General features: G+C 58.8%; 1 protein-coding gene and 1 long non-coding RNA gene across 3 annotated transcripts in view; both read left to right on the top strand.

Moving 5' to 3' along the window:
* The first annotated feature begins 730 nt into the window (after positions 1-730).
* On the top strand, positions 731-6,913 carry LOC135174224 (uncharacterized). Of its 2 annotated transcripts, none has more exons than XR_010301811.1 (2): positions 731-947; positions 6,665-6,913. It is a non-coding gene; the product is annotated as an uncharacterized LOC135174224 (long non-coding RNA). The 2 variants fall into 2 exon arrangements; XR_010301810.1 differs by lacking the exon at positions 6,665-6,913 and adding an exon at positions 1,353-1,753.
* A 1,754-nt stretch (positions 6,914-8,667) lies between these two features.
* Positions 8,668-25,448, top strand: part of LOC135174248 (uncharacterized) — a 51,516-nt gene continuing 34,735 nt past the window's right edge. The window contains exons 1-5 of the mRNA XM_064141469.1: positions 8,668-8,755; positions 9,617-9,702; positions 12,089-12,979; positions 16,781-16,898; positions 16,967-17,151. Of these exons, the coding sequence (XP_063997539.1) occupies positions 8,668-8,755; positions 9,617-9,702; positions 12,089-12,979; positions 16,781-16,898; positions 16,967-17,151 (1,368 nt within the window). The remainder of the gene's footprint in view (positions 8,756-9,616; positions 9,703-12,088; positions 12,980-16,780; positions 16,899-16,966; positions 17,152-25,448) is intronic.

Below are 25,448 nucleotides of genomic sequence, written 5' to 3'. Positions count from 1 at the left end.
AGCTCCAAGGTGTGTTGAGTAGCCAAGCAGGGGCTGCAGAGTGAAATTCAGCATCCTTGCTAGGGGAGGAGTGTTGTGGCAGGCTCTTGGATGCAGCCTAGGAAAGCAGTGTAGATGCTGGAGAGGGGCCAGGGCAGAACCTGAACCCTTGAGAGTCAGTGTGACAGCCAAAGCAGTCTGCTCCTTTGGATCCAACCCCAGCTGAGTGCTGGGCACTCTCCTTGTGCTCTGCCAGCTGCAGCCCCTGCGAGGACGGCGTGTCCGGGCTGAGCACTGAGCCTCCTCTCCTAGCAGCAGGCAGCGGCAGCACAGCCATGCCCTGGGCTTCAGGGAGCGCAGTCCCTGCCCAGAGACTGAGCCCAGAGGTGCAGCAGGAGGAGCTCAGTTCCTAAGTGGAAGCAGCACAGAAGCCAAGGCAGAACTTGCAGGAACCCACCTGGAGGATGCCTGCAGGGGAACTGCATCTGTCCAAGAGCTGGCAGCAGGCAGCGGCAGCACAGCCATGCCCTGGGCTTCAGGGAGCGCAGTCCCTGCCCAGAGACTGAGCCCAGAGGTGCAGCAGGAGGAGCTCAGTTCCTAAGTGGAAGCAGCACAGAAGCCAAGGCAGAACTTGCAGGAACCCACCTGGAGGATGCCTGCAGGGGAACTGCGTCTGTTCAAGAGCTGGCAGGAGGCCTGCAGCAGTGAGGAGCTCAGAGTGGAGCCAGGCTCTGCCCTCTGTGTTCTTGTGTCCCAGCAAGGCAGCACAGGGTGGCCAGAGCTGCTTTTGCTGTAGGTGAGGTTGTGTCCCAGGCTTCTCTGGGGCTTTGTGCTCTTGTGCACCTCTGTGCTGAGGCCTGTGCTTGCTTGTCAGGGTCCAAGGTGAACATTGCAGGCTGAGCAGCACAGCCCAGGAGCAAGCCAGGAGCACTGCAGCCCTTCATAAAGACCTGCAAGCTGCTGCCTCGGTAAGCCAGTCAGAGCCTGGTTGCTTGGGGGTTGGTGTGGGGTGGTTTGGAGGTGAGGTGCTCCTGGAAAGCCTGGGAGAGATCAGTTCCTCTGTTCTGCTGCCTGGAGGCTGCTCTCCTGGCCTGCTGCCCAGCTGTCTGGCTTTGAGAGTTGTGTGGTGAGATGGTAGCAAGTGCCAGGCAATGTCATCCTTGTGAAGGAGTTGGCAGGGATGCTGGAGTTTGGAGCAGGGCCGAGGCTGGGAGCTCAGGCAGCACTTGAGGCAGTGCTGTGGGACAGGGATTTGGTACTTTTGGCTGCAGGCTTTCCTTGGGCTCTGGTGCTGCTGGGTGTTTGCCCCTGGAGGCCCAGAGCATGTCAGGAGTTCTTTAGTTGCCTGCACTGTGCTCACCTTCCTGCTCCAGTGCCTGTGGATGCCTTGGCCAGAAGGTGCAGCTCCATACTGCAGCGAGCAGACCTCCAAAGATGAACGTCCAGGACTCAGAAGGGACTCACTGCCACTGCCCAGAGACGGAGGACCTGGCCTCGATGGCAAGCTGCAGGGAGGCATTCCTGGCTGGAGCGTGGCAAAGAGAGTTGGCCGTGGGCAGGCACAAGGTAGCAGGCCTGGCTGTGTGCTGCTCTCCAGCAGTGCCCCTGAGTGGAAGCGGAGCTGAGCCCAGCTCTGCTGTGCCCCCGTGCAGGGAGCTGCCTGCGAGCAGAGCCAGGCCTGGCACTGGAGCTTGCAAGGTGCTTCTGCACATCAGCCCCTGGGCTTCCAGAGCTGCACAGGGCCTGGCAGGTGCAGGCTGCCTGCAGTGCCCCTGGGAGGGCAGGAAGGCTTTTCTGCCTGCCCTCATGGAAAGCTGAGGCCCTCCGTGTGGGGGTGTGGTGCTGGGGGCAGTGCTGGCTGCTGCCACTGACTGCTGGCCCATGGAGCACGGCACAGCTGTGCTGCCTGCATGGGCACATGGCAAAGGCCAACTGCTGCCTGCAGGTTGGAGGTGCTTCTGGATGAGGCAGAGCTGAGGCCACGGATGGGGAGAGAGAGTGAACGGCAGCTGAGTGTCCGTGAGAGGGAGAAGCAGCAGGATGCAGGCCTCTGTGGTCTGGAGGAGCAAGGAGCAGCAGCCCAGCTGAAACAGAGCTGGAGACAGGACAGCGAGACAGAGCTGAGGCAGGTGAAAAGAGAGGGAAAGAAAGCAGCAATGCTAAAGGCAAAAACCAACGAGGAGAGAAAAAGTGAAGCAGAGAAAGAGTGGGAGAGAAAGAAGGCAAAAGAAAAAGCATAACAAAAGCTCTCCCAGAAGACTGCTCTGGTTTGGCACAGCCCTGGCCAGTCTGTGCCACCTGATCAGCAGGCCCTGTGCTGGCTCTGGCCTCTGCTCCAGCCTCACCTTCTTCTGCAGAGCCACAGCAGAGTGGAGTAGGAAGGGAGAGGAACCTCCCTCGCTCTGCTGGGCCCCCTGCAGGTTTGAGCAAGGACAGGAGGGAGAGGCAGCAGCACCTGGCCTGCTGGGGACTTCATGTCCCTCTCCCCACTGCTAATGAAGCACAAGGCTGAGATCTTCCCCACTCTGCTGCTTCGGCCACGGAGAAGCAGTCGCAGGCTGCTGGCCTCAGCTGAGCTGCAGCAGCTGCAGGAGGCAGGGTGAGAGCAGGGGCTGAGGCCAAGCAAGTAAGGCTCAACTCTGGAGCTGCTCCTGAGTGCCCCTGGGGTGGAGGAACCTTTGCATCTACTCTGCCTCGCAGTGGCTTCTGCTGCTGGGCACTGAGCCCAGAGGAGGCAGGGCAGGGCTGTGCCACAGCAACAAAAGGTTACTCTGGAGAGCTGGAGGGTTTAGTTTGGAGAGTGGGAAGCATTCAGCCTGGGCCTGGGCTGCAGCCCCCAAGGGGCAGAGCGGCTCAGGGTGAGGCTGGCCCAGGCTCAGGAAGCTGACAGGGCAGGGTCAAGAGAAGCTGCAGGCAGCAGCAGACATTTTGCACTGAGCTGAGCTGCAGGACTGGATGAAAAAGATGAAAGCTGAGCTTTGTGCTGGCCTAGGCAGCGGTGGGGAGCAGCGGGAGGGAAGCTGCTGGGGGCACAGCAGGGCTGCTGCAGAGGCTGAGGTGGGGCAGGGGCAGGCGGCAGCAGAGTGCCTGGAGCTAAGCTGGGGCAGAGGGAAAGAGCTGCTGCTGCCTTTGCTGCTCTGCCTCTCTCTCGGCCCTTTTCTTCCTGCCCCTGTCTCAGCCCCTGCCCTGCTCCTCTCTGCCTCCTACCGCCCAGCCGGCGGAGGGGGTGGGGGCGGAGTCAGAGAGTGGGGCGGAGGGGTGGGGGTGGAGTCAGGCAGGCAGAGGGTGGGGGCGGAGTCAGGCAGGCGGGGGGGGTGGGGGCGGAGTCACGCAGGCGGGGGGGTGGGGGCGGAGTTAGGCAGGCGGGGGGGTGGGGGCGGAGTTAGTCAGGTGGGGGGGTGGGGGCGGAGTCAGACAGGCGGGGTGTGGGGGCAGTGTTAGACAGGTGGGGGGGTGGGGGCGGTGTCAGGCAGGCGGGGGGGTGGGGGCAGAGTCAGGCAGGCGGGGGGGTGGGGGTGGAGTTAGTGGGGGCGCAGTTAGTCAGGCGGGGGTTGGGGGCGGAGTTAGGCTGGAGTGGGATGCGGGGGGGAGGGGGCAGGGAGGAGGCAGAGAGGGGAGGGGGTGGGGGCAGAGACAGCAGCAGGAAGAAAGGGCCGAGAGAGGCAGAGGAGCCAAGGGCACAGTAAAGGCTCTGCCCGCACACAGCTCTGCTCTGGCACAGCTCTTCCCCCTCTGCCCCCTCTGAGCTCCAGGCCCTGTGCTGCCGCCTGCCTCGGCTCCACCTCAGCCTCTGCAGAGCTGAAGCTGCCGGCAGCAGCAGCACTGTTGCTGCCTTCTGTCCCACGCAGCTGCTGCTGTGCAGTTGGCAGCGATTCTGTCACGGCTCTTGCTCTGGCCCCTGCAGCGCTGCCCACGTTGAGACTCTGGAGCCAGTGAGGTTGCTATTGAACCTTGCCATGCATGGAGGCAGTGAGGCAGCTGCCACAGCCCATGGCTGCACTGCAGTGCACTGGCACAAGAGCAGCTCAGTGTCCTGCCAAGCAGAGGCAGCTCTCCAGAACCTTCTCCTCACTCTTTGACTGCAAGGCAGAAAGTTCAGATTTCAGGGGCAGGTTTCTGCAGCAGAGGCATTGCCCCCACGCCTGCAAGCACCTGGCTGCGGTGCAGCCCAGCCAAAGCCTGCTGGGGACTCCACTGGGAATGCTGATAGGGAATGAAGCACAAGGCTGAGATCTTCCCCACTTTGCTGCTTCGGCCACGGAGGAGCAGTCGCAGGCTGCAGGAGGCAGGGTAAGAGCAGGGGCTGAGGCCAAGCAAATAAGGCTCAACTATAGCTGTTGTGAGTAGAGCTGCTCCTGAATGCCCCAGGGGCAAAGGAACCTTTGCATCTACTCTGCCTTGCAATGGCTTCTGCTGCTGGGCATTGAGCCCAGAGGAGGCAGGGCAGGGCTATGGCACCGGGAACCTTTTGTTACTGTGGCACAGCAGTTTGGAGAGTGGGAAGCATTCAGCCTGGGCCTGGGTTGCAGCCCCCAAGGGGAAGATTGGATCAGGCTGAGGCTAACAGCCTCAGGAAGCTCACAGGGCAGGGTAAAGAGAAGCTGCAGGTCCCAGGCACACATTTACCCAGCGGAGAAAAGAGAAGGGGAGAGAAGAGAGGGGGGCAGAGAGCGAGAGGCAGGGAGGGGCAGATAGATGGGCAGGGGCATGGGAGGAGTGAGACAGGTGGGGGGGGTGAGGGAGGAGTCAGAGGGGCAGGGGTGTCGGTGGGAGGAGACAGACAGAGAGGCAGCGGGAGGGGGCGGGGCGGGGCTCAACTATAGCTCCTGTTAGTGGAGCTGCTCCTGAATGCCAGGGGTGGAGGAACCATTGCACCTATTCTGCCTTGCAGTGGCTTCTGCTGCTGGGCATTGAGCCCAGAGGAGGCAGGGCAGGGCTATGGCACCGGGAACCTTTTGTTACTGTGGCACAGCAGTTTGGAGAGTGGGAAGCATTCAGCCTGGGCCTGGGTTGCAGCCCCCAAGGGGAAGATTGGATCAGGCTGAGGCTAACACAGCCTCAGGAAGCTCACAGGGCAGGGTAAGGAGAAGCTGCAGGCACCAGGCACACATTTTGCACTGAGCTGAGCTGCATCAATAGATTCAAAAGATGAAAGCTGAGCTTTGTGCTCAGCTAGACCCTAAGGACAAGTGCTGCAGAGCAGCTTTGGGAAGCAGCAGTGTGCATGCTGCAGCCAGAGGGCCAAATGCCAGCAGAGGGGTCAGAGCCTTGCTCAGCAGCAGGCAATGCTACAACGCAGAGTGCATGAACCCAGCAGCAGCTTGCACAGAGAGCAGCTGCTGCTTCCCAACTGCCAGTGGCTGCTGCTGCTGCAACCTCGTTACAGGAGCTTGTATGGAAGCACTGAGAGCACCTCAGGCTTACCTTCAAAAGGACTCCCCCAGCAGGAGCAGAGGGCACCGTGGAGGTGCCCTCAGGGCCAAAAGCAAAGAGCTTTGCTCCAGGGAACTGGACTTGCTTGTAGCCACTGCCCCCGCACAGCAGAGAGGGACCTGTGGCTGCGCTGGGAAGATGCTGCTCAGACACCTTCGAGCCACTGCTGTGGATGTTCCATTGCATGAACTGGCATGGCAAGGAGAGGACAAAAGCCCCAAGTCCAGTGGGCTGGGAGGAAAGCCAAGTGACTGTTCCTCAATGAGGATGGCCCTGGGACACCTCTAAGGGCCTCTCTTGACCCAACACAGGCTGCAGAGCACCAAGAGTGCCAAGCTTCCACAGGCACTGCTGCCTGTGTGTATTGCCCCATCACTGCTGGCTCGTGCTCAGCCAGCATGCCACCAGCACCCCCAGGTGCCCCAAGCCTGCAGTGCTGCCTGAGGTTGGTGTGACCCCAGTGCAGGACCCCACACTTGGCTCTGTTACACCTCATACACCTGACCTTGCTCCATTGATGCAGCCTGTCCAGATCCCTCTGCAGACTCTCCTGCCCTGCAGCAGGTCAGCACTGCCACCCAATGTGGTGCCATCTGCAAATGCAGCCAGGGGGCACTGAGTCCCCTCCTCAGATGGGTGCTGTGCAGCACCCCCAACCCTAAGACTGCAGTGAGCAGCCTGCAGAGCCGCCAGAGGCTGAGGGCATTGTTGCTGCTGTCCCCAGCGGCGGGGGAGCCACCTGGCTTACTGCAAGCTGATTCAGTAGCTTCAGGGCCCAGGTACTGCAGCACCCAGGCCACAGCAGCAGTTTTGTGTCTTAATTGGAGCCCCCCAAAGCTGTGCTGCAAAAGAGCTGAGGAGGTCTTGTGAAGATGCCATGGCCTTGGTTTGGCCGAGACTGATGGAGCAAGGCTACAACAAACGCCTGTGCTGCTCTGGGCTGGCAGGGAGCAGCTGGGGCAGCCTGTTCAGCCTACTGATGAGAATCTGCTGCCCTGCTGCTCACGCCAGCTTTGTAACACAAGTGCTGGCTGGAGCAGAGGGTGGGGAGGCTTGGAGTTCAGCTCTGGGGGGCTTTCTTCCACTCTCTGGGCTGGGGTCTGTGTCTCTTTCACTTGGCTTGGACACTGCCCTTTGCCACTTGCTGCTTTGTTTGCTGAGTGTGTTCTGCTGCCTTGGTTTGCTTTGCTTGCTCAGAAGGTGCTGTACATTGAGTTACTTTGCATTAAACTCTCCTTGTCTCAACCCACAGGGCTCTGGTTTCCTTCTCTCTCTCCCCTTGAGCTCACTCTGTCTCAGAGCAGGGCAGTACCCAGCGCCAAGGCAGATGTTCACCCCCAGGAGGTCAGCCAGAGCTCACCTTGCCATCCCCACCTGTGCTGGAGACTGTTCTCAGCGTAGCTGCACTCAGCGGAGTAGCCTTCCCCATCGGGAGCCTTCCAGCCCATGGCACACTCCTGCTGCTGCGTGTCTGAGGGGCAGCCAGCACTGAGCACACCTTGCACTCACCCACAGCTAAAGGCCTTCATCTTCAGAAGGTCTCCATCCCAGCCCTCTAAGCCAGCCTGGAGGCAGCGACCCAACGCCAGCAGCCTGTGCTTACCCTCTAGCACGTGGGGCTTTTGCACTGGCCACAGATCACTGCCTCTCAGGAGCTCACTTCTTCCTCCAGCTGTACAGGGCTACTGAGAGGCTCTCTGCCAGCTGCAGGCACTCTGCAACCAGGGCCCACAGCCACCTTTCTTCTCCTCCTCCCCTTGCTCTCCACTCCATCCAAGCAGCTCTGGCAGCTCTCTTCCCACAGACCATCTGAGTGCAGCCTCCACCCCAGTGTCCAGGCTAGAAGCAGATCTCTCCTTCACAAAGTAGGGAGGCCTAAAAATGCCTCCAGCACAAGGTTCCTGCCTGGTGCATGTGGGGCAGGCTGTGGATGGAGTCTACCTGGACTTGAGCAAAGCCTTTGACACTGTTTGCCACAACAAGCTCCTGGCCAAGCTGGCAGCTCATGGCTTGGAGAGATTCACTGTGTGCTGGGTCAGGAAGTGGCTGGATGGCAGAGCCCAGAGAGTGGTGGTGAATGGTGCCACATCCAGTTGGCAGCTGGCACTGGTGGTGTGCCCCAGGGGTCAGTGCTGGGCCCAGTCCTGTTCAATATCTTTACTGATGATCTGGACGAGGGCATTGAGTCCAGCATCAGTAAGTTTGCAGGTGACACCAAGCTAGGAGCAGGTGTTGATCTGTTGGAGGGTAGGAGAGCCCTGCAGAGGGACCTGGCCAGGCTGGATGGGTGGGCAGAGGCCAATGGGATGAGACTGAACAAAGCCAAGTGCAGGGCTCTGCACTTTGGACACAACAAGCCCAAGCAGCACTACAGGCTGGGGACAGAGTGGCTGAAAGTAGCCAGGAGGAAAAGGACCTGGGAGTACTGATAGAGAGTAGCTGAAGCTGAGGCAGCAGTGCCCAGGTGGCCAAGAGAGTCAATGGCATCCTGGCCTGGCTCAGGAGCAGTGTGGCCAGCAGGACAAGGGAGGTTACTCTGCCCTGTACTCAGCACTGCTCAGGCCACACCTTGAGTCCTGTGTCCAGTTCTGGGCCCCTCAATTCAAGAGAGATGTTGAGGTGCTGGAAGGTGTCCAGAGAAGGGCGACAGAGGCCTGTGAGGGGCCTGGAGCACAAAGCCTGTGAGGAGAGGCTGAGGGAGCTGGGGGGATGCAGCCTGGAAGAGAGGAGGCTCAGGGGTGACCTCATTGCTGCCTGCAACTACCTGAAGGGAGGCTGTAGCCAGGTGGGGTTGGGCTCTGCTGCCAGGCAACCAGCAACAGAGCAAGGGGACACAGTCTCAAGCTGTGCCAGGCAGGGTCTAGGCTGGATGTTAGGAGGAAGTTCTTCCCTGAGAGTGATTGGCATTGGAATGGGCTGCCCAGGGAGGTGGTGGAGGCACTGTGCCTGGAGGTGTTCAAGCAAAGCCTGGATGAGGCACTTAGTGCCATGGTCTGGTTGACTGGGTAGGGCTGGGGGATAGGTTGGACTGGATGATCTTGGAGGTCTCTTCCAACCTGGTTGATTCTGTGATTCTGTGACTCTATGCATGGTTAATGTTTGCTTCCCTCTGTGTGGTACAGCCATAGGCTTGCACAGACAGCAGTAACAGAGGCAGAGCTGGAGCTGCACAAAGTCTCAGGGGTAACAAAGAGAGCACAGAAATAACATCCAGCATGGGTAAAGAACGTCCTACATGGGGAATTTGGATGCAGCATGGAGCTGCAGAGCAGGGAAGGGAAGAAAAGGTACAAAAGTGAGCTAGAAAACCTCAACATGACTCCAGAGTTCTTTGGGTTCTACGGTGAGGAAGAAGATAGCATCGACACTAGCCCCATACTTCTCCCAGCAGAGGGCTCCAGGGGATGACAGCTCACAACACATTACCCCTCCCCTGCACCAGGAGGAGGCCTCTGCAATGAGACTGCTGAGCGCAGAGGCTCAGTGAGACCTGTAGGAGCAGCGGGAGGGAAGCCAGGAGAAGGATGTGAGTGAAACACAGCTGCAGCATCCTGAACTGCATCATGCTGGGGTTAGTCTTTTCCCCTCATATCAGGTGCTAGGAGGAAGAAGTTCTTTGCAGTGAGGGTGGTGAAACACTGGAACAGGCTGCACAGGGAGGCTGTGGATGCTCCCTCCCTGGAGCTGTTCAAAGCTAGGTTAGATGAGGCTTTGAGTGACCTGTTCTAGCAGATGTCCCTGCCTGTGGCAGGGGGTGGGTGGAACTGGATGATCTTTGAGGTCCTTTCCAACCTAAACCATTCTGTGATTCTAATGAGAGGAAGTGGCCTGAAATGTGCCCGAGGAGGTTTAGACTGGATATGGGGAAAAACTGATTTCCTGAGAGAGTGGTCAGGCAGTGGGGCAGATGTTTCCCAACCCAAACAACTCCATGGTTCTGTGATTGTTTTTTCTTTCCCTGAATCAGTTCTATTTGGACTGATTTGTGTCTGAAGATTTGGTCCATAGTAAAACCAATTCTTGGCTTTTTTTATAGGACCTTGCCCTTGGCAGGGGGGGTGGAGCAAGATGATCTTTTAAGGTCCTTTCCAGCCCCAGCCAGGCTAAGATTCTATGATGTATAAGCTGTGCTTCCTCTTTGCCCATGCTCAAGATTTGAAGCATAACACAGTAACTGACCAATGTGCCCAGTTCTGTCCCTCAGAACTTCATACTGGTGTGGCCAATGCAGCAGGGAACATTGACTGCCAGGTTCTGAGGCTCCTGAGGATGGGGTACCACTGCCTCTGGGTCAGATGATGACAGAATTTGTTTTGTCCTTGGAAAAAGATGAGCACAAATGCAACCTCTAAGAAGGTGAAAGAACCCTCACATCAGCCCCTCTTGCTCTGCCAAGTGGAAACAAGCCACAGAGATCATCTCTGTGAAAAGAACAGAACTAAGCAGGGCACAGCAAAGCTACAGCCCAGGGCAATGTAAATGTAATGTTCCATGCTGTGAGCCACGCTGAATTTCAAAGCAGCCTTGCATGAACAGCTAACTCCCTAAAGCACAGAGTACACCCAGCAGTCACCTGCAGCAGGGAAGAGTTCACTCAGGCTCCTGTAGGGAATGTTGGCATCTTTTCTTTTCACTGCTTGTGTCACTCCTGTGCTATGGCAAAGTCTCAAAGTGTCCATTCCCATTTATCCAGGCGCCACAGCACAGCCAACCACCAGCCTGACTGCGGCGCGGGCTGCCTGCCACAGGGGTCAGCCCCCCTGCAGAAGGGCACTTCTGCTGCCCCACTTCAAGCCTGCAGGCTGGGAGGTGGGGGGGAAGCAGGTTTTGGCACCTCTCTTCTCCCATTTAAACCCACAGAGCGAGAGGGAGGAGTTTGGGGTAACTCTGGACATGGTATCACACAGGCCTCTCTATGACATCACAGAATTACTTCTGTGATGTCACACACCCCTCTCTATTATGTCACACAGTCCCCTTCATGAAGTAACACAGCACTCTCCACGGCATTAGAGAATCCCATCAATGACACCACACAGATCTCTCCATAGCATTACAGAATCCCTTCTATGTCACACAACCCTCTCTATGATGTCACACAATCCCCACTGTGATGTCAGACAGCCTGTTCTATGATGTCACATACAGCCCCATCCATGACGTCACACAATCTCCACTACAACATCAAGCAGCCCTCTCCATGTCACACAATGCCTTCCATGGCACATGTCACATAGCCAGCTCTATGATGTCACTCAATCCCATCCATGGCATCACATGACCCCCTCTATAACCCCTTCTATGATGTCACAAAATCCTTTCTCTGATGTCTCACAGCTGTCTCTAGGAGCAGATGTTGATCTGTTGGAAGGTAGGAGAGCCCTGCAGGGGGACCTGGACAGGCTGGATGGGCAGAGGCCAATGGGATGAGATTTAAGAAGGCCAAGTGCTGGGTTCGACACTTTGGCCACAGCAATCCCAAGCAGCACTACAGGCTGGGGACAGAGCATCACAGTGTCACAGTACCACCAAGGTTGGAAGAGACCTCATAGATCATCAAGTCCAACCCTTTACCACAGAGCTCAAGGCCAGACCATGGCACCAAGTGCCACATCCAGTCCTGCCTTGAACAGCCCCAGGGACGGCGACTCCACCACCTCCCCGGGCAGCCCATTCCAGTGTCCAATGACTCTCAGTGAAGAACTTTCTCCTCACCTCCAGCCTAAATCTCCCCTGGCACAGCCTGAAGCTGTGTCCTCTCGTTCTGACGCTGGCCACCTGAGAGAAGAGAGCAACCTCCTCCTGGCCACAACCACCCCTCAGGTAGTTGTAGACAGCAATAAGGTCTCCCCTAAGCCTCCTCTTCTCCAGGCTAACCAATCCCAGCTCCCTCAGCCTCTCCTCGTAGGGCTGTGCTCGAGGCTGAGAGCAGCCAGGAAGAAAGGGACCTAGGGGTACTGGTAGATAGTAGCTGCACATGAGCCAGCAGTGTGCCCAGGTGGCCAAGAGAGCCAAAGGCATCCTGGCCTGGATTAGGAACAGTGTGGCCAGCAGGATGAGGGAGGTTATTCTGCTCCTGTACTCAGCACTGCTCAGGCCACACCTTGAGTGCTGTGTCCAGTTTTGGGCTCCTCAATTCAAGAGAGATGTTGAGGTGCTGGAGCATGGCCAGAGAAGGGCAACGAAGCTGGTGAAAGGCCTGGAACTGAGCTGCTCTCTGCCTCTCGCAGGCTGTGTGGGACCCCACGAGCACCAGGAGGTTCCACTCCTGCAGCAGCAGCAGCAGCTCTGACGCAAGCAGCTGAGGGAAGGAACTGTCCAGCTCCAGACCCTCGGCGTGGAGCAGCAGCAGCTCCACTCCTCACCCTGCCAGCCTGACCCTCAGCTACAAACGGAGCAGCCTGAGCCGGTGGTGCTGGCAGATGTCCCTGTCCTGAGCTGTGCTCTGGGGTCCCTCTCTGCTGGCCCACTCGAGGCTGGCAGCTTTTGGTGCTGTTTTTCTGCTCTCCAGCCAAGTCAGTGCCCACAGGGAGTGCTGTGCCTGCACCTGCACCTTTAGGGATGCGGCAGGATGAGAGGGGAAATGCATCTGTGGCAGGCTCAGAGCTCCAGGACAGGATGTTCTCAGCCTGGGGCCGCACTAAGGCTGCCAGCTCTGGCTGCTGGGTGCCAGCAGGAAGAGGAGCAGCCTGGCACCTCCCCCCAGGCCCCCTTGGAGGCAGAGCTGTCGCTGCTGCCAGCTGCTGAACACGACCTGGTTCGTGTGGGAGCTGCCCCCAGCCCCAGGCGCATCCTGTGCTTCACTGCCGCTGCCTCGCACCGCTGCGGCTCCGCAGGGCCTGGGCTCTGGCCTGTGCCGCTGGCTGGCAGCCAGGAGCTGTGCGGGTGCCCCTGCAGCGCTCCCTGCCAGCCCCTCGCTCTCCTCGCCGCTGCCATCGCTGCGCTGCGGAGCTCTGCCCCGGGCACTGCCAGCCACGGGCGGCTGCGCGGGGCCGTGCGTGCCTCACAGCCCTGCGCCGGCAGCGGCGGCGCCACTCAGGGGCGCGCAGCTCGGGGGCGTCACCGCCGCGCCGCGGCCGCGCCCTGCCGCGTTCCGGCCCCGCCGGGGCGGGAGAGGTCCCCTGGGGCTGGCGCCGGTGCCGCAGGCGGTGCGGGGGGGGGGGGCGAGCGGCGGCTGCCGCTGCTGCTGCGTGCCGCGGGGCTGCAGGAGCTGTCGCTGCCTCTGCCGCCGCCGGACCGGTCCCGGTTCGCATCGGCAGCTGCCGGCACCGCCCCCCCGGGCGCAGCTTCTCCTGCGGCTGCCGCCCGGCGCCGCGCCCTGGCTCCGCACGCCCGGAGCCGGAGGCGCCGCCGCCCGCCCCCCGCCGCCTTGCAGCTGCTGCTGCAGCGCTCCCGGCCGAGCCCGCAGCAGGAGCCGCCGCTCCCCGCACCGCCTGTGCCGCGCTGCTGCGGGCAGGGCTCCGAGCGCCCCGGGGCGGTGGCGAGCCACGGCCAGGGCACAGGGTGGCCGCGTCAGGAGCGCAGGCGTTCAGCGAGAGCCTCCTGCGGTGCCCTGGAACAAGGAGAGGTGCAGGGACCATGGGCACAGGGCTGCGGCGGTGTGCGGGCAGGGTGGGGGACACGGTGCTGGAGCGGCTGCGGAGGAAGCTTAGAGGAGAGTTTCTTCCCCACCCCGAGGCTGCTCTGAGGGCACCGCAACTGTGCCTGGGTGTGCAAGAGCCTGGGAGCGAGCAGCGAACGTCAGCTTTGCAGGACCCCTGCGGAGCTGCCACGCATTTGCTGCCAACAGCTGCCAGTGCCAGAGGAGCTGAGTGCTGCCATCCATGCCAGGCTGCCTGCTGCCACCGCCGCCCCGGGCACTGGCTGCTGGAGCTGCTGCCATCCATGCCAGGCTGCCTGCTGCCACTGCCGCCCCGGGCACTGGCTGCTGGAGCTGCTCTGTACCGCTGCAGAGGGCACACAGCACAGGCACTTGCAGCAAGCTCTGGCAAGAGGAGAGGCTGCTGAAGCTGCCAGCCAAAGGGATCCATCGCCCCTCAGCCCAGCCAGCAGCAGCAGAGCAGAGGGAAGGGTCAGCAGTGGGACAAGGTGGTGCAGGGAAGGCTCCAGGGAGAGCTTAGAGCTGCATCTGACTATGGGCAGGGAGCTGGAGGCAGGCTGGGGAGGGGCTGTTTGGAAGGGCTGTGGTGACAGGAGAGGGGCAGTAGCCTGACAGTGGAGCAGGGGAGGCTGAGGCTGGGCATCAGAAGAAGCTCTTTGCACGGAGGGTGGTGAGATGCTGGAGCAGGTTTGCCCAGAGATGTGCCTGAGGAGCCATCCCTGGAGACACTGCAGGTGAGCCCTGCTGTGGCCCTGGGCAGCCTGCTGCAGCTGGAGGTGTCCCTGCTGCCTGCAGCAGCTGGACAAGGTGAGCTTTGAGGGGCCCTTCCCCTGGCTGCATTCTCTGAGTGCTCTGCTCCTGGCAGGGACCAGCCCAGCCCTGGCCCCACGCAGGCCTCACCTCAGGAGCACTGTGGCTCCCCTGGCCCACTCAGTGCCAGCTGCTGGGTGGGCACAGCAGCAGCCATGACCCCTGTAGCAGCCCTGCCCATGGGTTTGAAGCCATCCCTCAGGCTCTGCTCTGGGCCACAAGCCTGAGAGGTGAGGCCCTCAGGGAGGGCTGGGTGGCAGGAGGGGATGCCAGAGCAGGCAGGTGCAGAGCAGCCTCTCGACTCTGCCCCAGCAGCGCAGGGGCAAATGCATCAGGACCCCCATGGCTGGGGGCGGCAGAGCTGGGGGCTGCCATGAGACAGCCAAGCCAGCAAGGAAGGGAGAGCCAGAGGCTGTCAGGTCTGGGGAGCAAGAGGGCTGCTGGCACAGCCTCCAGTCTGAGCAGGGACTCAGCATCTGAAGGGGGCCTAAAAAATGCTGGGGAGGGACTTGTTAGGCTGCCAGGCAGTGCCAGGAGTGGGGGGAGTGGAGCAAAGCTGAATCTCCCCACGAGATTCAGGCTGGAGGTGAGGAGGAAGTTCTTCACCATGAGAGTGGTGAGAGCCTGGAATGGGTTGCCCAGGCAGGTGGTTGAGGCCCCATCCCTGGAGGGGTTTAAGGCCAGGCTGGCTGAGGCTCTGGGCAGCCTGCTCTAGGGTAGGGTGTCCCTGCCCATGGCAGGGGGGTTGGAACTCGATGGTCCTTGTGGTCCCTTCCAACCCTGACTGATTCTATGGCTCTATGGTGATCTTCTGGCAGTTGCCAGGCTGGAGCAGAGCCTTGGACCTGTCCCCTCCTTCCTTTCCCCCCTTGGCAGCTCGGTTCCCCTCCTGGCACTTGCCTTCAGTAAAGCTTTGCTCCTTTGGCTCTGCAGAGCTGCTCTGGATGCTTTTTGCCTTCCCCTGGGGCACCCTGGGGCTGGGGCTCCCTCTGCCTGCGCCTGGACCGAGCCCTTCCTCCCGGGCTTGGGCTCCAGTGTGGCTTCCCCCAGCTCTGCCATCCTGCCAAGGCCACTGGGGCTGCCTCCTGCCCCCTTGGCAGTGCCCGCAGGGGCTCTGGCTCGCTTGCCTGCTGTGCCAGAGTGCTGCTGAGGGGGGCTGGAGGCTGCCTGCCCCCCAGCTCCTGCTGCTCTGCCCAGCCATTGGGGAAGGTTCTGTGCTCTTTGCCCCTGGCTCTGAGCCCATCCCTTGGGCACGGTGCCAAAGGGGGTCGTAGGCACAAAAGCAGGAGGGAGGAAAGTTGCAGCCCTGGGGCTGTGTTTTGAGGCTGCAGAGTGTAGGCCAGCAGGGGAGGAGAAGATGCCTGAGGTGCTACAGTGCCCACACTCAGGAGTAGTCCCCCAGGGGCAGCTCCTTCCTGCCTGGAGGGCTCCCAGCTGCCATCGAAGGGATTGTGTAAACTCAGCACAGAGAGGGCAGTGTGACATCTTAGAGAGGGCAGTGTGACATCATAGAGAGGCTCTGGCTACCGAGGCCTGGGATGGCAGAGCAGGGCCAGGGAACACGAAGCACAGAGACAGAGCCAGGGCTGTCATGTAGCTGCGTTGTACTTTCACCAGAGGGTTGCAGGCAGGAGCAGGAATGTGGACAGGATTGGTTCGAGGCTCCCAGAAGGGTTTCTGATCTCAGGCACCAAACTCAGCAGGCTATGGCAGGGCTGGGAACAGGCTGGCAATGACAGGACAGGGCCAGCTGAGCGTTCCCAGTGAGTCAGGAAGCTGCAGGCAAAGGTGTTCAGCAAAGGAGGTCTCTGTGCTGTCTCTGTGCTGCCACAGCATCACTCAGAGCTGTGCTGCACACAGAGGTCTGCAGGCTAATGGAGTCAATTAGCAGCCAGCCAAAGAAATGTATAACCCAAAGGGCTGCTGAGGGAGCAGGGAGCTGTGTGTGGGCAGGCAAAGCTGAGGAACGAGAAGAGGCTGCACAGAAGAGATTGCAGCCAGCTCCTAACACAAAACACTGCATGAGAGAAACAAAGGCAAGTGGGAGCCAGGTTGAGAGTGGTTGCCAGAGGTGGAGAGCTTGGCTGGAGGCAAGCATGGGGTGAAACACGGCTGCTGGCAAAGGGGCCCGGCCCTGGCAGGGACAAAAGTGCCCCTCAGAGAATTACAGAGTGCTTTGGGTGGGAAGGGACCTTTCAAGGTCATCCAGGCCAACTCCCTTGCAGTCAGCAGGGACATCTGCAACTACAGAAGGTTGCTCACAGCCCCAAAGTGACCTGGCATGGGGCAGCTCCCACCTCTGAGCACCCTGGGGACAGGGTCTCACTACCCTCAGTAGTAAACATTTCTTCCTTCTCTCCAGTCTAAATCTCCCTCTTTTAGTTCAAACCACCACCCCCTGTCCTGTCACAACAGGCCCTGCTCAAAACTCTGTCCCCAGCTTTCTGACCATCCCTTTAAGCACTGCAAGGCCACCAGAAGAGCTCCCTGGAGCCTTCTTCAGGCTCAACACCCCCAACTCTCTCAGCCTGGCCTCCCAGCAGAGCCCTTCCAGCCCTGCCAGCATTGCTGTGACCTCTGGCCCTGCTCCAGCAGGTCCCTGTCTGTGCTGTGCTGGGGACTCCAGAGCTGGCCCCAGCACTGCAGGTGGGCTCTGAGCAGAGCAGAGCAAAGGGGCAGGATCCCCTCCCTGCCCCTGCTGCCCACACTGCTGGGCTCAGCCCAGGACAGGCTGGCTCTGGGCCGGCAGTGGTCAGAGCTGGCTCATGCCCAGCTTTACACTCCCCAGCACCTCCAGTCCTTCTCCTCGGGGCTGCTCTCCAGCCCTTCACCCCCACCCCCCAGCCTGTCTCCATAGCAGGCTATGCACCGACACAGGCTCAGGACCTTGCCCTTGGCCCTGCTGAGCCCCATGAGGGTTGCACAGCCCCTTCTCCTGCCTGCCCGTTCCCTCGGGAGGAGCCATCGCCCAGCCGTCTCACCGGCAGCGCAGGCTCCCGCAGGTGCTCGGTGCCCCTGCTCACGCCGCCGGTGCAGCTGCTGCGCAGCCGCGGGCCCAGTGTGCCCCACATGCTCCGTGAGAGCACAAGGGAAAGGCTCTGGGGCTGGCCTGAGCCTCTCCAAGTGTCCCACCCTGCCCCTGAGACCCTCAGCAGCGCCTGCAGGCGCTGGAGCAGCGGCACAAGCCCCTCCGGCGCCCGGCAGCGCTGACCCCCGCCGGTCCCGCTCCCTTCCCCGCCTCCTGCCGCCCTCCCCGGGGCGGCTCCTGCGCCCACCGCTCGCCAGCAGCGCCCGCCCGGGGCCAGCGCCCCCCGGCCAGCCCAGTGCCGGTGCCGGGGCTCTGCGCCTGGGCAGCTGCTCCCGGACATGGCAGCTGCTCCCGGGGCGCTTGGGATGGGAGTCTGGGGCGGGGAGCGCAGCCCTGGTGCTGGCGCTGCGGCAGCTGCTTGGGCACCAGAGGCGCTCCCTGCAGGGTGAGCGTTTGAGGAATTCCTTTTTCTCTTCCCTGCTTACAGAGGGATAAACCTTTCTGTGCGTCTGAGCGAACAGGTCATTCCCAGCTCTGCGGCAGCGCTCCGGGCAGGCAGGCTGGGGTGCTGGGACACCCAGGCTGGGACACTCTGACGGCCAAGCTGGGATCTTCTCCTAGCGTAGAATCATAGATTGTCAGGGGCTGGAAGGGACCTCGGAAGATCGTCTGGTCCAGCCCCCCCTGCCAGAGCAGGATCACCTAGAGCAGATCACACTGGAATGCATCCAGACGGTTCTTGACTAGCTCCAGAGAGGGAGGCTCCACAGCCTCCCCAGGTTGGGTCCTTTGACAGCCAGGTTGGGATGCTCCAAGATCCAGGTTTGGGTACTCTGACATCCAAGCTGGGATGCTCTGACACCCAGCCTGGGATTTCCCAGCGTCCACATTGGCATCCAGTGGCAGCCAAAGCCTGCAGGCAGCTGTGGCTCCTGCTTCCTCCACAGGCAGAGCTTTCAGCTTTTGAAATCCCTTTTCCCCCCAGAGCACTCCTGTCACTTTGGGGTGTGGAGATAATGGTGTGAGCTGAGTGGATAGAAAGCCTGTGTCCACTGCTCCTCATGGAGAAAAGCAGCAATGCTATGCCCAGGAGTAGCTTTTACCCTTTCCTGCTGTTAGTCATTTTCAGAGCGAGATGTTGCCACTGCTTGGCTGTCACCTGATGTGATTGTCATGCTTAGGCTGCAGAGTGGCACTGCCAGTGGGGCTGTGGCAGCACCAGAGAAAGGTTCCACTTCTTTCAGGCATTAATAAAGCTCCTAAGCACAGGCACCTGTGAGCTCTTGCAGAGAAAAAGGAAAGCTCAGGAGCAGCAGCAGCCTGGAGAAGGGGATGGAGGCTGCTGGCAGCAGCCACCTCAGACATACAGGGGACACGTGGGGGACATCACACTTTAGACACAGGCAGAAGGGGAGGAGAGGGAAAGTGGAGAAACAGTGAGGGCATTGCAAGCTGCAAAGGACACCAACCAGAAGACATACAAGTTGGAAAAGGAGTTTATTTGATGTGGCTTTTTAAAGCTGTTTCAGAGGCAGTGACCATACAAGCACCAGCACAGTGCTCAGGCCAGACAAGAGCAGAGCTCTCTGGTGCTGCAAGCTTGAGTGTGTCTTGGAGGTGCCTGAATGCATGGCCTGAAGGCCACCTTTAGAGTGTTCAGTGCACCAGAGGAAGGCAAAAAAACCCCGGGGACACTGCAAAGGCCATCAGGGGGAAAAAAAGCCTCCTCCCCTAGCTGCAGGGCGTGAGACATCTTCCTGTGGCATGAGCAGGAGGCAATAAAGCAGCCAACAGGGGCCAGAGGAGCCTTTGCAAGTGGCCATGCTCAATGCTGCAGAGGAAGGCAAAAACCCCCCTGGGGACCAGTGCCAATCTGCCCCGGGGGGGAAAATTCCTTCCTGACCCCAGAGCAGCAGCGATCGGCAACGCCCTGAGCACTGAGCAAGCCCTGCTGCCTACCGCCAGCCTGCCAGCAGAATCCCAAGCCCTGCTCACCCTCAGCCTGAAGTTTGCCAGAGTGGCCAAATGTCGACCTCAGGAGCAAGAGTCCTGCCACGCCTGCCAGCAGTGCAGGGGTGCCCCGAAGCTCTGCCACCTCCTCCAACACTTCTGCACCCCACTCCTTAGCACTGCTGGCACTGCATGGGCAGGGAATGAAGATGCTGAAGCTCTGCAGGGCTCCTCAGGAACACACTCCCCTCAGCTTGCCAGCAGAGTCCAGCCTCAGGCACCGACACAAGCAATGACTTCTCCTCTCCAGCAGCGTGTGTCAGCCTCTGCTCTTCCTCTCGCAGCTCTCAGCAGGTAACTCCACTGCCTCTGCAGCGCCTGCAGCCACAAGGCCACTGCTGAGGGGCACAGGTGAAACGTCCCTGTCCTTCCCGGGCAACAACAGAGCCTGGATCCTGCTCCTGCATGGGCACCTCGGAGAGCAGCAGGTGGAGCACAGGAGCATCCTTCCTGCTGGAGAGATCATTGCCTCCAAGGGTGAGCTGAAGGCCACCTCTGGAGAGAGCTGTCCACAGGACACCTGTCCTGGCCCAGCAGAGATTGCTCCCTCTGGATGAGTGGCCACAAGGCCACTTTTGGAGACAGTGGCCCAAAGGCCACCTGTGCAGCAAAAGGGTGCCCTGTCCTGCCTGTGCAGAGATTTCTCCCTCTGGATGAGTGGCCACAAGGCCACCTTAGGAGACAGTGGCCCAAAGGCCACCTGTGGAGCACAAGGGTGCCCTGTCCTGCCTGTGCAGACACTTTGCTCCCTCTGGATGAGTGGCCTCAGGGCCACCTTTGGAGACATTGGCCCAAAGGCCACCTGTGGAGCACAAGGGTGCCCTGTCCTGCCCCTGCAGACGCTTTGCTCCCTCTTTACCTCCAGCAGGTCTCTCCCCTGCTGCCGGCTGAGGCTCCCCCGGTACTGTTGTGGCCGTTGCCAGGTGCGGCTCTGACACGCGCTCGGGGCGGTTCCGATGCGGGCTCGGCCCCGCCCACCTAGGCCCCGCCCCCCGCGGCCCCGCCTCTGCCGCTCTGCCCGGGCCGGCGCCGGTTGCTTCCTGCTCAGCCTTTCCCATGGCTGCAGCTGCTTAGGGCCCTGCAGCCCCAGGGAAACTCTCCAGGAAAGTGGTTTGTTTTGTAGCAGCTGTACCTGCTGGGAGGCAAACTGCTCGCAGGGCAGCCCTCGGGCAGCTCTGCCAACGCATCCTCACTAAACAGCCCCTGGTGAGGCTCCGTGCAGGCTGCCAGGCACCATCTGTACCATGGGCTGTGCATCACCTCTTGCTCTGCCTGAATTAATGGGTTACGTTTTGAACCAGCTTCCAGCCACACCCAGCACTGTGTTTGCACTCGAAGCCGTTGCTGCCTTTGCCATGTGCTGGCAGCTGCTCAGGCACAGGGATGGCTGCTGCCCAGACAAGGGCAGGAAAGGTCATGGAGGGCAGAAAGTAGACAGGCACAAAGCTTGTACCTTTCCCTGGCAAACAGCACTTTACTTATCCAGCCACCCAGCTGGTGAAGGTCCAGTTCAGGTCTGGGAAGAAGCCGAGGAGCTTGGCCTGGAGTCCTCAGTGAGCAGAGAAGGACACAGCAGGCCCCAGCCAGGGCAGCTTAAGCCTCTCTCAAGCAGTAGCAGTGTAGAATGCTCCTACTGCTTTCAATGCTCAAATGCTTCTGCCATGACCTTACATCTTGTAAAGGCAAGCGTGGGCTGTACAAGGAGTCATCATCTTAGCTCCATTTGTAAGAGAAAGCAATTGATTGTGATGAGAAGCTCTGGAGCACAAATCACCCAGAGAGCAGCAGCTTAGCAGAATATTCCTACACCTGAGAGGACATCAGAGGAGAAACAGATGCCGAGGGGGGAATTTTGGGGCTGCAGTGACCTTCTGCCATCCAGAACAGATCCCTAGCTAGCTAATTCTGGAAAGCTAACTAATTCTGTAGAGATGAGGAGGCCCCTGGAGGGCTGCCAGCACAGCCTGCCCCACCACCACGCTGTCCCAGTGGCACAGGGGGCATCCACCCTTCCCCACTGCCCCTGCTTTGCCAAGCACTCTGAAGTGTGTTGTGGAGCCACAACATCAGCAAGGTGCAAACAGGTTTCCAAGTGTTGCTGAACCAGGGCTTCATGGTACCTGTGTGGCACAAACACAGCCTCCAACGTCACAGTCACACAGAGTGGTAGAGGTGGGAAGGGACCCCCAGAGATCATCGAGTCCAAAACCCCTGCCAAAAGCAGGATCACCCAGGGCAGTGTACACAGGAAGGCATCCAGGCAGAGAAGGAGCTGGTGACTTTTATGGATGGAGAACTTTTGTTGGTTTGCTTGTGTAATGAATAGCTTCCCCTGCTGCTGCCCTTCAGCCCCTCTCCAGGACTGCAGTAAAGCTCAGCCTGGGTTCTGCTCAAGATGCACAGTATCTGTGTGCTGCACTTGTGCTGTGATAGCTCCTGGAAGGGTAAGGCAGCTGAGACAGAGCAGAAGTTCTTCAGAAGATCTTGCTGGGAGTCCAAACTGGTTTCTGAACCTGGTGAGGAAATGACTCAGGTCTGCAGCTCAGGGTGAGCAGGTCAAACCAGCAACTGCCCATGGCAGCTCACACAGCATAACCTCTTGTAGCAGACGTGCGCTGACAGTCTGCTTCAGACACCTCTGAAGGTGAAGCAAGAGCATTTCAGGTGGCAGCTTTCCTCTCACCTTCAGCCTGCTCTGCAGAGGAGCAGGCAGGCCAGCTGCAGGCAGACAGACCTGTCTCTCTGAGCAGCCTCTGCTGCAGTGAAAGGCTCTTTGCAGCCTCTCTCTGGATGCATCCTGCCGAGGTTATTCTTCCGTTCCTCTCAGCTCAAGAGAAGCTGAGAGTTCATACTGCAGCTCCAACATATCAGGCACGGCTGCGCTGATTGGAGGAGTCACTTCGTTCAGGCCTCTGAAGTCCACAGTCATTCTCCACTCCCCTGTCTCCTTTCGCACTGGCCATATCGGGCTGTTGAAGGGCGAGTGGCTCTTGCTGATGACAAGCTGCTGCTCGAGGCGGCGAATCAGCTGCTGTATGGGTAGCAGGGAGTCTCTGTTGGTGCGGTATTGCCTGCAATGAACTACACGAGAAGCAATAGGTAACTTAACATCTTCCACCTTGTGGGTACCAACCACGGAAGGGTCATCTGACAGGCCAGGCATGATAGACAGCTGCTCTTTGTCTGCAGTCTCTACAGCTGCTATGCCAAAAGCCCACTTGTTACCTTTCGGATCTTTAAAGTACCCTTCCCAGAGAAAGTCGATCCCCAGGATGCAAGGTGCATCAGGGCCAGTTACTATGGAGTGCTTCTCCCACACATTCCCGGTGAGGCTTATCTCAGCCTGCAGCACAGTCAACTCCTGAGACCCCCCTGTGACTCCTGCAATTGTAATAGTTTCTGTCCCCCTGTGGCTGGAGGGAATCAGAGTGCATTGGGCACCGGTGTCTACCAACGCTCTGTACTTCTCGGCTTCAGAAGTGCCAGGCCATTTCACAAACATGTCCCAATATACTCTGTTATCCCTGGCCTCCGCCTGGCTGGAGACAGGGCACCTCTAATTCTGAGCAGTGTGACTGCATGAGGCACATGGACCTGAGTTACTGGCTTCACCACCCCTTGGGCGAGAGGGCTGCCTGCGGGACACTGGGGCAACCCCTCTTCTGGAAGAGTTATTCCCTGTGTTTGTCCCCTGCAGTTCCCTTACTCTGGCCCATAGAGCTGAGGTGGGCTGGCCATGCCATCTGTCCATGTTTTCCCCATGCTCACACAGTGTTCTCCAAAGTGAACCCCTGTGTGTCCCCTGTCTGCTCTGGGCTGGTCTCCTGCGGGGAGGAGGAGGAGCACGGTGGTGTGTGTTCCTGACAGCTGAGACTTGCACCCATTCTGAAGGTGAAGAGCAGTCGTCCTCTGCCTTCTGCATTTCAGAGAAAGAGGCTTTTAGCTCGTTCACTTCTTGGGTGAGGGTCTCTACAGTGGCAATTAAGGTTTTCCTCGACAAACTACAAACTGTCTTAGGTCATTCACAAACTCCCTGATTGTGGGAAGGTTGTTGGGGTCTCTGCCCAGCAGCAGTGCTCCCAGTGTAGGGACATATGTGGAAGGGGCACACTGGGTCAGTTTCTTTAAGAGGGCTGGCTTCATGCGGACATCATCAGGGTCCGAGGGCATCTGGCCGGCTCCATAGATTATCTCCTGTACAGCCATTTGCCTCAGGTATGAGATACCCTGTTCCATATCTGTCCATTTAAGGGCATGGAAAATCATGTCATCCTTAGTTGGGTACCTGTACCTGACGGCAATGAGAAGCCTGGCCCAAAGTGAGTGGGTACCATCGAGTCTTCCCAGCTCTTTATCTACACCCCCATCCCTCGACAAGGATCCCAGCTGCTTTGCCTCCCTCTGATCTAGGTCCACGGTTTCTGCTCCTGCATCCCAACATTTCAAAAGCCAGGCTAAAAGGGACTGTCCGTTTGCCCTTGCATACTCCTGCCTTGTGTGCCTGATTTCCTTTCTGGGCATGGAGCTGATAAGGATAACTCCATTATCAGGTCCATTTCCAGCTGGTTGCTGTTGCTGGGGGGTGCTGGTTCCTGAAGAGGTCCCTTGCCCTGGATCTGTGTCTGTGGGAGGGTTCGGGTTTGATCTGACTTGCCGCGTGGTAATTGGAGCCAGATGGAGGGGGCTGGGCTGTGGGGGGGAGGGTCCGGGGGGCTGCCCTGGGTGGGACTGGGGGCAGAATTCGGGGCGGAGCCGCGCTAGGGGTGGTGCCTGCGCTCGGGGCTGCCTGACCAGTCGGACTGCTCTGACCTGTCGCCCACCCCCGCAGCTGCAGCCAGGGCAGTGAGAGCCACCCCTCCCCCTAAGCATCCTAATGGCGGTGCCCACCTGGGGTCTCCACGTGTTCCAGCTCAGAGCTACATTGTAAATTCCCCAAACCACATTTAGACACAGTGAAATAACAGCTATCCAGTACCATTTCTCCCCCAAAATATCTGGAGCTTCTGTGTCCCAACACATATACTCAGATTGATTCCATGTTCCAGAAACATTTCTAAACACAGTGAGATTACTAACAGAGTTCAGGAAATAGGCATAGACTCGGACAGGCAAATGCTTAGAATATTCCCAGACGATACCAATGACAATCCAGAAGACATGGGAACTGATAAACTTTAACAGCCAGGACCAAAACAGCCATGCAAAAGCGTGAATGATTAAGACTCTCAGAATATCCATTTTTTAACTTCCAAATCTTCTCTGAAAGAATTCTTTCTACCTAGCCCCACGTTGAGACATCAAATAAATTGTCTTGGGTTCAAATGCAGGTTCCCAGAGACTCTAATAAATTTAATAGACCCAATGACAATTTATAGAATTTATAGAGTGCCCTCCCCTCTTCCCCCTCCTTTTCCCAAAGACACGGAGAGAGAAAAGAGATAAGCACACCCAAATAAATCAATCTCACTCAGGCTGCCTGGGGTGTAGTGATCACAAGATAGTGGAGTTTTCAGGGCAGACCGCAGCCTATTTAAGGAACTAATTCAGAAAGTTCCTTGGGAAATAGCCCTTAGAAACAAAGGGGTCCAGGAAGGTTGGAGCTGCTTCAAGAAAGAACTCCTGAAGGCACAGGAGCAGGCAGGGCCACTGAGCCGGAAGATGAGCCGACGAGGGAGGCAGCCAGGCTGGATGGGCAGGGAGCTGCTGAAGGGATTAAAGATTAAAAAGAGAGTGTATCACCTTTGGAAAAGAGGGGAGGTGTCCCAGGAGAAGTTCAAGGAAGTTGCTAGGTCTTGTAGAGGAAAAATGAGAGAGGCAAAAGCCCATTTGGAGCTCAGGCTGGCCACGGCTGCCAAGGAAAATAAAAAGTGTTTCTTTAAATATCTGAATGGCAGAGAAGGGCCAAGGACAACCTCCAGTCCTTACTAGATAGAGAGGGGAACATAGTGACAAAGGATGAGGAAAAGGCAGAGGTGCTTAACACCTTCTTTGCCTCAATCTTCACTAGTGGGACAGGTTGTCTCCAGCACAGCTGGACTCCTGAAGTGGTGGATGGAGTCAGGGACCAGTACAGTCCCCCTCTAATCCATGAGGAAGCAGTAAGGGACCAGCTGTGTCATTTGGATCCTCACAAGTCCATGGGACCGGATGGGATCCACCCTAGGGTGCTGAGAGAGCTGGCAGCTGAGCTGGCCAAGCCACTCTCCATCATTTATCAGCAGTCCTGGCTCACTGCAGAGGTCCCTGAAGACTGGAAGCTGCCAATGTGATACCCATTCACAAGAAGGGTCATAAGGAGGAGCCAGAAAACTACAGACCTGTCAGCCTGACCTCAGTGCCAGGCAAGGTGATGGAACAGGTCATCTTGAGTGCCATCACAAAGCACCTCCAGGATGGCCAAGGGATCAGGCCCAGCCAGCATGGGTTTAGTTAGGGCAGGTCCTGCCTCACCAACCTGATCTCCTTTTATGATCAGGTTCCTGCCTGGTGAATGTGGGGCAGGCTGTGGATGTAGTCTACTTGGACTTCAGCAAAGCCTTTGACACTGTCTGCCACAAGAAGCTCCTGGCCAAGCTGGCAGCTCATGGT

Source organism: Pogoniulus pusillus, unplaced genomic scaffold (assembly GCF_015220805.1).
Source record: "Pogoniulus pusillus isolate bPogPus1 unplaced genomic scaffold, bPogPus1.pri scaffold_50_arrow_ctg1A, whole genome shotgun sequence".
Lineage (NCBI taxonomy): Eukaryota > Metazoa > Chordata > Aves > Piciformes > Lybiidae > Pogoniulus > Pogoniulus pusillus.
This window is presented reverse-complemented; position numbering and strand designations above follow the sequence as displayed.